Source organism: Aptenodytes patagonicus, chromosome 1 (genome assembly GCF_965638725.1).
Source record: "Aptenodytes patagonicus chromosome 1, bAptPat1.pri.cur, whole genome shotgun sequence".
Classification (NCBI taxonomy): Eukaryota; Metazoa; Chordata; class Aves; order Sphenisciformes; family Spheniscidae; genus Aptenodytes; species Aptenodytes patagonicus.
This window is the reverse complement of record NC_134949.1, coordinates 112,542,138-112,555,004: the sequence shown is the minus strand read 5'-3', so window position 1 is coordinate 112,555,004 and position 12,867 is coordinate 112,542,138. Positions and strand designations below refer to the sequence as shown.

Sequence of the window (12,867 nt, the reverse complement as noted above, 5' to 3'; positions counted from 1 at the left end):
CATATATATTAAATACACACACGATAAATATATCCAACTTGCTTAGTGCTAGAGCAAGAGAGAAATCCACTGGTTCCAGAGATGCACTTTTGGCCATTGTTTCCCTTTTCTGGAGCACATCAGCTACTTGGTAAAATATAATGTATTGGTAAAATATAAGGTATTGTACTCTGGGCTGCTTTCCTGGCAGTTTGTATTGACTGAGGTATTTATTCAATAATTAATCATCTCCTGAATGAAATGCTCCCACATGTATTTAGCAACGTCTCTGGATGCCTTACATATGCACTACACATTGCTGCAAAATGAAAACAGTGGACTGAGACACTCTAATTTTAGGAAAATGCAAACAACAGCAAGATTACATTTTCTTAACTATTTAATTTTCCAAGGAGAAAATAAGATAACTTGACAAACAGTTTCAAGGATGGAAATGCTTTTAAGCTGCAATAGTAAAAGACTAAGTGGAGGGTTCAAACTTCTATGTCAATACAGAACTACAAATTTGATTTATGAATATGACTGAAATCGCAATAAAAATACAGCATCTGTACTTCATGTAGGAAACACTTATAATCCCCAAAGTTAGGAGTCTGTATAAAGGAAAATAGTGATTCCAATAATCAGAATCTGTGATGCTGGTGCCATGAGCAGGAAGAACATTAAAATGGAATCGATATTCCCTCCCCTCTTTTGTGTTTTCTACAGTTAGCATCCTATTATATATAGTTGAACTATCTGAGTTGACAGTTCCTAGTCCACGGACACAGATTGGGCCCATTCGCCTAGCTCAGAAGCAGCGCTGTGCAGTTTTCCTGAGACAGGGAGCACTGCAGGGCATGCACTATGCACTCCAACATCTGCTAGATCAAGTAGGGTCAGAGCTGACCTGGAGGTAATAATACCGCCAGATCCAGGGCAGCTCTCTGCTGAGACACCAGGTTAGCTATTCGCTGCGTTTCACCAACACATCCCCGACACCGAGGTATCTCAATTAGCCCCGGTGTTGCACGCTCCACCTTTTAATACCCTAGATAACCCTGTATAGTGCAGAACATACACAGGTCAATCACAGTGCTTGAGGCCTGAAAAATGATGAGTATAGAAGAGGGTATGTCCTCTTCTTAGCGTGCTACCAACCCTAAGGCCCGAGCAGTGTCCCGAAAAGCACTGCTTACAGCCCTTTCTGCTGTGTGCCATGTTTCATTCAGTGCAGCAGTTCCACTGTACAGACACTTGACAGACGATGACTGCCGCTTTCCTAACACAGACATGCATCTTGTGGGGCTACCATTAACAACTCTCATATTCTTTCTTGGAGTACACTCTGGCATGAAAACACCCCAGCCTATCGCTGAGATACTGAGGGGGAAAAAACCCAAAACAAACCCCCACAAAAACCCACAAAACCCAGACAAACCCAAAACCAAGCAAAAACCCCTCTTTGTCCTTTGCTGAATATAACAAGCCTACACAGTGGCAGGCGTAACCTCTGAGGCCATGATTTGTAACACAGCCCCCTGTTTACAAAGATGTAACAGAAATAACTCTATTTGGCATAGCAGAACACGCAGTTATTAATCCCTACAATCAACACATCACGTGACAATTAACAAAAGCGCAGAAGAGACTTGTTATTTCCATTCCTTAAACTACCCGGAAAAAATACTACTCGTATAAAAAGAAAATTCTCCTCAAAGAGCTATGTGTCCATGAACAGTCAGATCAATGTCATCTTAGCACTGAAACAAGAAGACCAAAGCTACCTCTCTAGATGGAGCATAGTCAAAAAGCTAACCCTTTAGGAAAAAAAAAAACCTGTTTTAAACAGGAGGGAAGAGGAGGGGAGAGGAGGGAAAAAGAGGAGGAGGAGGAAAAAGAAGGAAAAATGTGAAAAATATCTGAATGGAAAGTGCATGTTTACTAGAGGAGTCTTTTTTTTTTCCTTCCCATAAAACTAGGTCTCCTGGATACTCTAATAAATGGATATTGATCATAATTTACTACATTACCAACTACAAATTGGCCTTACACATTACAGTTTCTCACATCAATCCCTTCTACGAAGACATTAATACAGACAAATGGCTCAGGAGGTAATCCATTCACACTGGGAAACAAATTATCCCATAACAATATCCGCAGAGCAAAGCTGTTACAATGTAAATATCTACTGTGTAATGCAACTACTTAAAAAAATAAGAATCTTGCTGAATCAAGACTTAGGTTATGATCATGTTCCTTAAAAGTATAATTTTATTATCAAAATTCAAGAGATCTCACTCTAGATCTCTAACATCTACATACTTATGTCATTTTATACCTAAGTAGCACCGTTAACCTGAATGGAATTACAAGAATGTGTTTGCTTATTATTTTGAATAGGCCTACGAAGGTTTAGGGCTACCAAGGGCTTATTTCCAGAAATGTAACTGCTCAACCAGTCATAAAGCAAATTTTCTTAATACTAACATTTCACAAGATTAACAGTTGATATAAAGACGTGACCTTCAGAACAGATAGCCATTTAAAAAATAATTCAGTCTTTTTCTTTTGAATAAACTGTACTTACTGCTCATGTGTTAATCTTTTATTCTAAAACACTGAGTGTAAGAGCTGGTTATCTTGCAAACATAAGGTATCACTTCTGACGTATAAACATCATGGTGACTAACAGAACATCTCAAAATTCTTGGTTTTATGAGAGCTTCAACAAAAGAATTCCTACTTTCCTAACAGCTACAGATGTTAGGGACACCAAATGTTTCTGGTGGAAAAAGGAGAGCAGGTTAAGGACAAGACCTTTCCTGTTACAGTAAATGTGTCAAAATAGAGGCCTGTTACCAAATAAAATACTTTTAAGCCTGTACTTCCCCAGAACTCCATAATGACTAATTCCTACTGAACAGAGAAAAGGACAGAAGGACCATCAGTGCTTAGAAAAAAGCATCAGGATGACATCATTGCCTGTCTGCTAGCCAGGAAAGGAAGAGAGGGATTATCTGAATAGTGAACATCTGGATTGTGTATATAAAGGCAATGAAGGATTTTTATACATATTAGTTCACTGAGTTCCACTGAATTTTTATCTTACAAAGAAACAGTAGTGCTACGATACGCTTTTATGATGAAAAAGCAACAGGAATTCCAGTGGTCTGGGTTAGTGTATTAAAAGATACACAAACAGATTTATCATTCAGTGCTTCTTTACTATATTTAATTGAAAAAATTTGGCAGATACTTGAGCTTATAACTCTTTCTTTTCAAGTTAAAACAATGTAATTCAGTAACACGGGTTTTCTTTTTTCTGTTAGGGTTTCAGATACAAAGATTGTAAGTGACATGATTCCGATCACACTGAAGTTCAAAACATATTCAGTTTCCCATCCCAGTACTGTAAAGACTGCTTACAAAAAAATCTTACATCTCAAGTGCTTCAATTTCTTAAGAATACAACTCAAACCAATTTTTTTTTCCTTTTTTTTAATTTACAACACAGCATAGAGCTCCTGCATAAGTAGCAACTCTGCTAGTTGTATACAGACTCAACTAGTCTGTGTATAGCAACTCTATAAAGTTGCCGTGCAAACAAATCAACTTTATTCTAGGTTAGAGTACTATGTAAAGAAACATTCTTACCTTGAACTGTTAGAGTTGCTGATGCTTCAGCTTTTCCAACCATATTTTCTGCAACACAAGTATACGAGCCCATGTCTCCTGCCATAACTTTCCGGATTTTCAAGGTATGATCATCACGGATTTCGTATCTTTAAATATACATAGTCATAAACAATTAATAGGAATAATAGAACTTTGTACAGTTTCTGTAAATGGTAAAAATATGGTGGGTTTGCTGTCAAATATTTTTATTCCTACATTTCCCTTAGAAATAAAAATATGTATAAATCTTTATAAATTGATAATGTAAAAATAAAGTTTTAAAAGCAAAATATATCTAAATATTTGAAAAACTTATTCTGATTTCATTTGCAATGTGAGTCAGTTTTACTGACGTCAATAGAATTTCACTGGCGTAATACAATCATAAAGCTCTAATGCAGAACGTTTTAATTGTTAGAACACTTTTAACAAGTAAATGTAGTAATAGTTATTACTGTCCCTATAATTTTTCCATCTGAATGAAGGATTTTTTTTTTTTTTAATACGGTTGAAAAAAAAATATTGTTCTCAAGAAGATCAGAATTGCTTGAAAGTCAAGATAAATCACAATTCATTCAATAATTTTTTTAAAGAACAATGTGGCCTTTTACCATTTCCTCTCCTTTCATCACCTTTTTTCTCTTTTTGTATAATGCAGTCAATGTGTTTCTCTTTATGGGAAGTTGATTTTTCTCTTAAAAATGCTATAGTTTTGATTAAAGCAATAGACTAGATTAACAGGAAGCTGGATTTGGATGACCGGAGCCAACTGTTACAGGGTTTCTTCTTTCAATCCCCTCCCCTAATAGGTTTTTAACTGATGATTGGGAATTCAAAGTAAATAAATAAATAATCTGTCTATCACAGAATGTATTTCTTTTTAATAAAGTATTTTATTTTTTGGCCTGAATTAGAGCAATGACAGAAAAAAAAAAGTTAATTGGAAACTCGTAACAAAAACATGTATAACCAAGGCAGCTTTCTACATTACCAGTCTACACTTCATATCAATTGCAATTCCAATATATACTTCTCGGTGTTATAATCTAATTTATTATTTGTTATACATTCTCCAAAACTTTTAGTAATTACAAATGACTCTTCAGGTGAAGAAATAATCTGTATCAGATATTACTGACTGAACTTAGTTATTTTTTGTTGCATTTGTCATGTGTTGTCACAACAAAAGCTTGAGAAGAAGCCATTCTTAAGTTCAATATAAATCATAACTTCAAAGAGAGCTCAATGGTAATCAGAAATGTCTTATTAGATCAGCCAGGCCTTCTCCATTCAAGAAAAAAGTAATGCTAGCTGTCAAATGTTGAATGGCTACATCATATACCAAGCTAGATGTCATAAAAAAGGTAACTCTGTGTACTGCACCTTGCTTTTGGTAATTCCCCATCATCTTTCCTCCATCTTACTGTAGGGACCGGGTCACCTCTTGCCTCACACTTAAACTCCGCACTATCATCCACAGTTACAGCCAAATTACTTGGTCTCTTCACAAAAGATGGTCTCTCTAAAAGGAAAGAAAAGGAAAAAAGGGATTAGTCCAGCAGTACTGTGCCTGAATTGCGATTTTCCCTGAACTGTGGCTGTTAGAGCAAGGGGAGCAGGGTGACAAATCTGATGGAGGTGCCTCTGCTGCCGCTCCTCTCGCTCCCAGCTTCAGGCAGAAGATCCGTGGCCCTGCAGGTGGCCAGCACTATGAACCTCAGCACAGGAGGCAGACGCTCTCAACAGTGGCTCAGGATCCAAGCACAGACTTCCCTACTTCTTATGTATTATCATCACAGCTAATATAGCTAAAGGAAAACAACCTACACAGAAAATCTAAATACACATCAATCCTCAGGTAGAAGCAGGCCTGCTGCAAGGACCCAGACAAATGACCACTCATCTGCTGCACTACTTCAAGAAGGCAGAAGGCACAAACCAAACACTGTCTCACTGGAGGTTTTGACTCAATGGTGCCTCTAAATTCGAAGGCTAAGTAAGGTCCAGCACAGTATCTCTATGAGGTTGCTTGCAGGTGTCAGCAGCAGCTGGTGTTCGATTCAATCATTTCCAATGCTACATTAGAAAGACAACATTTTCTTTCACTGGCACACATAAAATAAAACAAGCCAAAAAACCCCACAATGTCCTCTCTATAATTTTTGTTCACAAAAATTGCTGTTATCCCTGACTTACATTGTAGGACATGGATGACCCAAGTCCTGGCTGACCAGAGTCAGATTAATTGCTGCATACTTTTTCTCAGGCTTTCTGAAACAAAATGGGGTCTCAGTACAGGCTGTGCTATTCTGCCAACCCAGCTACTAGCTGGAAATTTCAGGAAAGGGATCGACACACTTTTCTACCTGTAACAGGGTTCAAAGCTTTATGGTGCTGGGCTATTCATAGTTTCGTAGTTCCACACCAGGCTGGAGTGCAGTGAAGTTTGCACACGTACACGGAAGAAAAGTGTTTTTAACAATTTCTGGCATACTCCAGGAAGGATTACCCATCTGAAAAGGCAGCACCAGATGACAACAGGATGTCCATAAAAGAACGGGGAAGGTTCCACAGGAGAGCGCTTGGCAGGTTCCTTTGCCTAAGGCAGATGACCTTTTTGCCTATAAACCTGTGAAAGCTCTGAGGGAGTTGAGAAGGCAGTTGCATGTTTTGACTTGTATGTATTAAAGATACAAATATCATCTCCATGGAACTGGAAGAGTCTGAAGCCATTGGCACAATCAGGAAGCGTGAATACCCAAAAATATGCCACAAGTTTCTCATAGGAGTACAAAAGCACCAGACAGAAGGATAAAGAGACAATCCCATGTTCTTAGCGTCTCACATTTGTGTTTGAAAAAGGTGGTTCTGAATATTACTTTGACTTTGCAGACAAAGATATGGAGATTCAGTACTATAAAACCTTAGTGAATGGTTCAGAAAGGACTGAAGTGGAAATGTGAACTGAACAAAACCCTATAAAGAGCTTCCTTTATTCTCGAGGACGTCCAGACCAACTGGACACGTATTGTAGAAAACTTACCTTTGCTTGCAATGCCAGGCAAATAATATTAGATGAGATAGCAAGTTGATCTTTAAGCTGTCAGTTCTAGCCTGGGTTCATACACAACAAGTGAGAAATAAAACAGAGACCTACAGACATGAATCTAGCTGCGAATTAAAAAAATACAAATATAGGCATTCCTCCCCACCCTGGCCTCTTTCTTGTAGATGCAGTAAAAACGCAATCTGAATGCAAGAAAAGAAAATTCCGGATTACACTTCAGAGTAAGAATAGTTTGGGGAAGAATATTCAACTCAATTATGCAAGAGAAAAAGGACTGATCTGGTAAGGCCAGGACTGCTGCACAACAGCAAAACCCACAAGAGGCACATTGTTCTCTAGATCAGTTTCCTAAAGGAAGAGTAATAGTCTGAGGACTTTTGTCTGCCCATTCGTAACACTCTTATTCAAACGCAGAAACTGATAGGGGAAATCAGCACTGAATTAAGTATCTATCTTTGTCACATGATTATTTGGTAAATACAAGGAAAGCTTAGCAAGGATCACTGAAACTTTCTAATATTACAGTTTCTGGCATGCAATCTTCCCTCTGATCTAAAGCAGAGACCTAAAAGCAAAAGTTTAACTTCTAAATAACCAAAACCCATAAACAGAAGATTTATGTTGAAAGATTTTAGTATATGAAGTCAGCATGTTTCTTGTACTTTTTCACGCGTATCTAAGGCCTAAGTTGAAAGACTAAGGTGTATTAAAGATTTCTAGACACGGACTGGTAAGACATTCAAAGCTTTACTGTCCTGTTTGAAAAGAAACCCTCACTAGTTTTCCCAGGCTGAAAACCAGAAGTGCGTTTGAAGGGAACACGAGGTGAAGAAAAAGGCAAAGGCAGACCTCTCTCTCAATGCATCCCTCTTACAGGTGTTCAGCAAGAGTAATATTTTCCAGCCTGGGTTACATAACAGTCCATACCATGATTCCCTGGTTAGTAGTAGACTAGTGATGAGCAATTAACTGGTACCAATTAACTGGTACAGTTAACTAGGAGCCCAGTGTCAGGACTTTACTCATGTAACTACAACTTTCTTTCAATTCTACATTTTGCTTGGAAGTTCTAAAAGTCTATTTGACAACAAACTTCTTCCCAAAGTGCTTCAAAGGTGTCTATAAATTAAAAAACCCAAACAAACAGCATAGTGGATCATAGGAAGTCTTCCTTAGCTTCTAAGAAGTTACACACTATCTTGCTGGATATTCAGTTTCAACAACTTTAAGATGGCATAAATCTCGTTTTATTACGGAAAACCTTGCTTCAAATAAAACCCTGAACAGGACTTCAAGTTGCTGGAGTCCTAGCTCTAAAAAGTAGTGAAGACAGATAAAAGTGCCAAAGACTGACAAGACAGATCTTAAAGCTGAATTAAAAAAAAAAAAAAAAAGGCACAAGAGCCAGGATTACTGCGGCAGCACTGTGATGAAAACCAGTGTGTTATGAACCACGGCTTGGATATTCTCATTCTGTGATGATAAAATATCTAATCCTTCTGCAGAAGCAATTAAGCTATCTCAAGCCTCCCCTACTCTAATGTAACATGGGACACATTTTGAATGAAAACTACCAAAGCTGCATCTACAGTGATCATGAGGCAATTCTCCCATGCTGAAGGTATTCTGAGATTGCATTTGGAGTTACAAAAATTTGTAATTTTTCTGCAATAGCAACAAAAAATGCAATTTTCAGCTAAGCTCAGTTATCTTAAATGAAAACATTTTTTTTGATGCTCAGAGGAACTATCATTAGGATCACTTAAACAAGTAGACCTGTTGTATCTTTGCAACACTCAGTATGCACAACTATAAATGAAAGGATAATTATTTAGAATAGAAATTTAGAATAATTCTGATTTTCTTCAACGAGAGGGAAAAATTAAGCCTCTGCTTCTTAGTGATGTTAATTTTTGTTTTGCTATTATTTTACAATACTGATCCAGTCGGTGGACACTGGAATTATTTTCAGTTCGAGAACTAAGAAAGTGTCTTCCAACCGCAAAAACAGTCCAAGGTGGATTGCAAAGCCATTAACTGCCACCCATTTGCTAGAACACAACCATGACAAAAACATTTTCAACACAGACACTGAAAAGGAAATAGATGAGAATGATCCTTACTAACAGGCTTACTAGGAAAAACAAAAGCTGGGCATTTTCATTAACACAGTCTTAAAGGAGGAGTTCTTACCTAAAACAGTGAGCTCCGCAACTTCACTTTCACGTTCTCCAACCATATTTGTTCCAACACAAACATATTTGCCAGCATCATTCTTTCTTGTGTATGTGATCATAAGCTTTCCTCCTCTGATCTAGGACAAATCAAGGACAATAAAAAATACTTTAATATGAACTAACGATTTAATAATATTTATTAACTTGAAAAAGGTTTTGTTACAGATAAGGAAAAAAACAAGCTATCAGTGATTTTCCAAATCACACAAAAAAGTGAAAAAAATAAGAATTACTATTAACCTAGTTTCCTTCTCGTATGCGAAAAGCTTGCCTCTTAGTTTTACATCAGTATTTTAAAATCTCTCAGATTTGGACTCCTATCACTCTTTTCCTCATTCTGCGGAAGGTAATACTGGCTGTTCAACAGCCTGTTTAATGCTCGTTGGCCAGAAGGACTACAATTCCTTCCGATGTACTGCTGCAGTTTGATATAATCAGGTGGAGAGGAAAAATTGGCACTAGACATAAATCCCATTTTGACATCAAGTGCTGTAATTACTTTTTCTTGACAAGAAATACGTGTACGTTATCCTGCCGTTGGTCATGCTTGTTATTATTCATGAATTTTGTGTTTGTTTTGGTTTTCATTTCTAAAGGAAGCAAAGGAAATTTTTTATTCTTTAGTTCTTCACCTTTAAATAAGTAATTTTAAAGGCTGATAAGCAGCTGGGCAGAAGCAATTAAATCCTTACTGGGAAATGAATAACGTTCTGCTCTTAATTCTGAATTCAGTTTTTGGAAGATAATGGAATTCCAATAACCCCAAAACATACTTCCCCTTTGTGATTCCAAATCTTATTATTTTGTTTTAAAATATATATTAAATGCATACGAAAATATCTGATCTTCCTTTAAAAGTATTTATTCTCCCATTTGATTGACAAAATGGTTGAACAAGTTTCAAAGTTCACCAAAATGCAGCAAAATTTGTGTAGGCAACTGAATATGTTTACCATAAAAACCATGTTTACTTTAATATACAAAAATGTTACTTAATTACATTAATTACATTTTTAAGCGAACATATGCTTGTAAGTCCAATCACATACAAAAACCACTGCAGTTCAAGGCATGGGTGGAAGTAAACAATAAATAAAAGCCACATATGAAGCTACAAGAAAGGGTCTAATGTGGTCAGTGAAAAGGAGGAGAGTGTTCTCAATATGAGGTATTTTGCTTAACTTGCCTGCAGCTAGAAATCTATCCCTGAAAATTTGACATCTTGAGCAGTGTTGGGCTCTTACTATCATTGTAAGATGTACGCACACAAAGATGACAGTCAGTTATTAAGATAAATGCACATGCACATGTAACGTAGATAGTGTTGCATACAAATTTCATTCTGTTGCCTTTGGCACTCGTTGTTTGAGAACAGAAAAGATACGTCCTTTATCATCCAGAAATCTAGTAATGCTGAAATTTCAATGGGGATTTGAGGCATGATGAATGAAAAAATAAAGGTGACCTGCAAATACACATTTTTCAAGAATCTGCGTGCATTTTTAGATGGCTGACCGCCTGAAATGGTAAGTACGGGAAGAGAAAGTAACATATAACTAAAAGTCTATCTATATTTATTCCTTTTTACATCTCCCTAAATCACAGAAAGCTATTTATTTCCAATTAATCTATGCAAAGGATCTAAAAAAACAATTTTAGAAAGATTTCCACATGTATTTTGGGGTATTTGTATATCCAGATATATATGCAGGAATACATACTTTTCATGTATATCAATATTGAATGCACTGGATTTAACAAACATATTTACATATCACAAGAATTTACCAACTCAGCTGATTATTTCAAACCCATGTAAACTGAAAGCAGTGATTTTCATACATGTCTTAAGAGCTTAAGTCCTACTGATGTTCAGTAGCACTTGTGCTCCTCTGTGATTTTGGCACTTAAGAAAATCCCATTCAAACTCATTAAAATATGACACAACTGTGTATTTTGCACAGATTGTAACCTCCAGCAAGAACTAACCTAGGAATTTCTTCTAGGAATCATCACAAAACTCTTTTCAAAGCATAGATGGAGAGAAGCATTAAAGCAGAAACATTTGAACAACTGAAAAATCATTGAAAGCTGCTTTTCTTCCAAGTTATTTGAGATTTACATAAGGAAGGAGAGGCAGAGGAAACATTCTCTCATGGGCGTTGCGGCAGACTTCCAAAGACATGACGTGCCTACTGAAGGAAGCTGTGCTTCCAAGATGGAATTCTGAATGTATTGGGTTTATTTTTCCTAGGGGCTTTCCTTTGTTGATCTTGTTTGTTTGTTTGTTTGTTTTCCATAAAACAGAAGAAGAGTTTAGAACTTTAGCTACAGTGATGGCTACGCCACATTAAATTGTGATGAATTACACAGTTACAATAAAATGTACCACAAGTGCATGTGGAATTACATATGTCTGTAACTAGAGCATTCACAGATGGCTAGAAGAAAGCGTACTTCCGCTGTTGGGTCACTACCCAAGTTTTCCATTAAATTTTAACAATTAGGTACCCACCGTCTCAGTAAGATTGATCAAGCCCTTCTATTTATTAACAAGACATTGCAAATCAAATCTGTAGCTATGACACATTTACATTTTATATGTGCAATGTTTGCCACATTTTCTCTCAATAGGAAATGCTAGAAATACCTATGGGCTATAGACCAATGGCTTTAACTAACAAAGTGCACAATGAAATACATGCACGTGAATTTTGGTAGGAACACATAAATAACCACTGCTAGATTTCTGTCTTACTAAGTTTGTATCCAGTAACCCAGTACTATAGTTCATATCCAGTATTTAGAGCAGTAAAGAGCCAAATCACCTTTTGGGGTCAGTATTTGAAACCATGCGAATTAGAACTATTCATAGTCTGTGGAAACTTAACAGTTAATCAAGGTGTTTTCATTTGAGTGTTTTGGCTCTTCTTCTTACATTTGTGCCCCTGCCCCAGAATACACCAGCTGGACTTTATAGTAGCAAACGATATAAAAAGTGACAGGCAGGGTAAGGTTTCATCTCAAACCTCCAGAAGAGCTGTTACCATACTGAACACAAAGAGAAGTCCTTTCTTCCTAGTAAACAAGATATACCCAACAGTTTTATTACACTACTCTGGTAGATACTGCATATCATGGGAAAATAATTGCTTTGCTAACTGCCAAAGCTTTAAGTCCAATTTTGAAAAGATGGAAGGAAGTATCATGTTTCATTTATACAGAAATGAGGCCAAGGCACTTTTTGACTTTTCACGCCTCTTCAGGATTTTGTTCTGTTCTGTGCCTCCCAGCAAATTTATCAGGGCTGTGCAAGCAGAGAATACGGGAATAGTACTGAATACTGATGAGAGAAAAAGATTGTGATCAGTGGTTCACAGATGATCTTCAGTTGCCTGTAACATGTACGGATTGTTGTATGTACTTTAAGAGAATATATGATAGCATGGTGACTTACAAAGACTTACTGAAAGCAATTTTCTATGACCTGCGTGCCTGACCATATTTTGCTCCTCATGAGTAAATTGTTCATTCAAGCAAGTCCACTTCATTTATTTCTTCAAACAATAGTTGGAGATGTTCATACAGAAAACTCTAGGCACCCACAGAGTTAACTAGGTCCAGAATTGTAAATTATGGCCACTCAGCAGCAAAAAATCATATACAAATAATGAATCAACTCGGTCAGCCAATAAATCAAATCCATAAAAACTTACCCAGGGGTTCTACAACATACCACCAAGTGTTCAGTATAGCTGTACACATATGTATACTTATCCTAAGACCACATTTTACATACCTATGCGTGTTGTGTGTGGTGTGTAGATTTCTGTATGTATAAATCCATACCCATCTATCTGTGTTAAGAAATATTTTTATGTATCTGGGTGATTCATTTACTTT

General features: G+C 36.8%; 1 protein-coding gene across 6 annotated transcripts in view; it reads right to left on the bottom strand.

Moving 5' to 3' along the window:
- Positions 1-12,867, bottom strand: part of ROBO1 (roundabout guidance receptor 1) — a 777,783-nt gene that overhangs the window by 79,331 nt on the left and 685,585 nt on the right. For all 6 annotated transcript variants that reach the window (XM_076351850.1, XM_076351840.1, XM_076351865.1 and 3 more), the window contains 3 exons: positions 8,921-9,041; positions 5,044-5,182; positions 3,640-3,767 (listed from right to left, as the gene is read on the bottom strand). In XM_076351850.1, the coding sequence (XP_076207965.1) occupies positions 3,640-3,767; positions 5,044-5,182; positions 8,921-9,041 (388 nt within the window). The remainder of the gene's footprint in view (positions 1-3,639; positions 3,768-5,043; positions 5,183-8,920; positions 9,042-12,867) is intronic.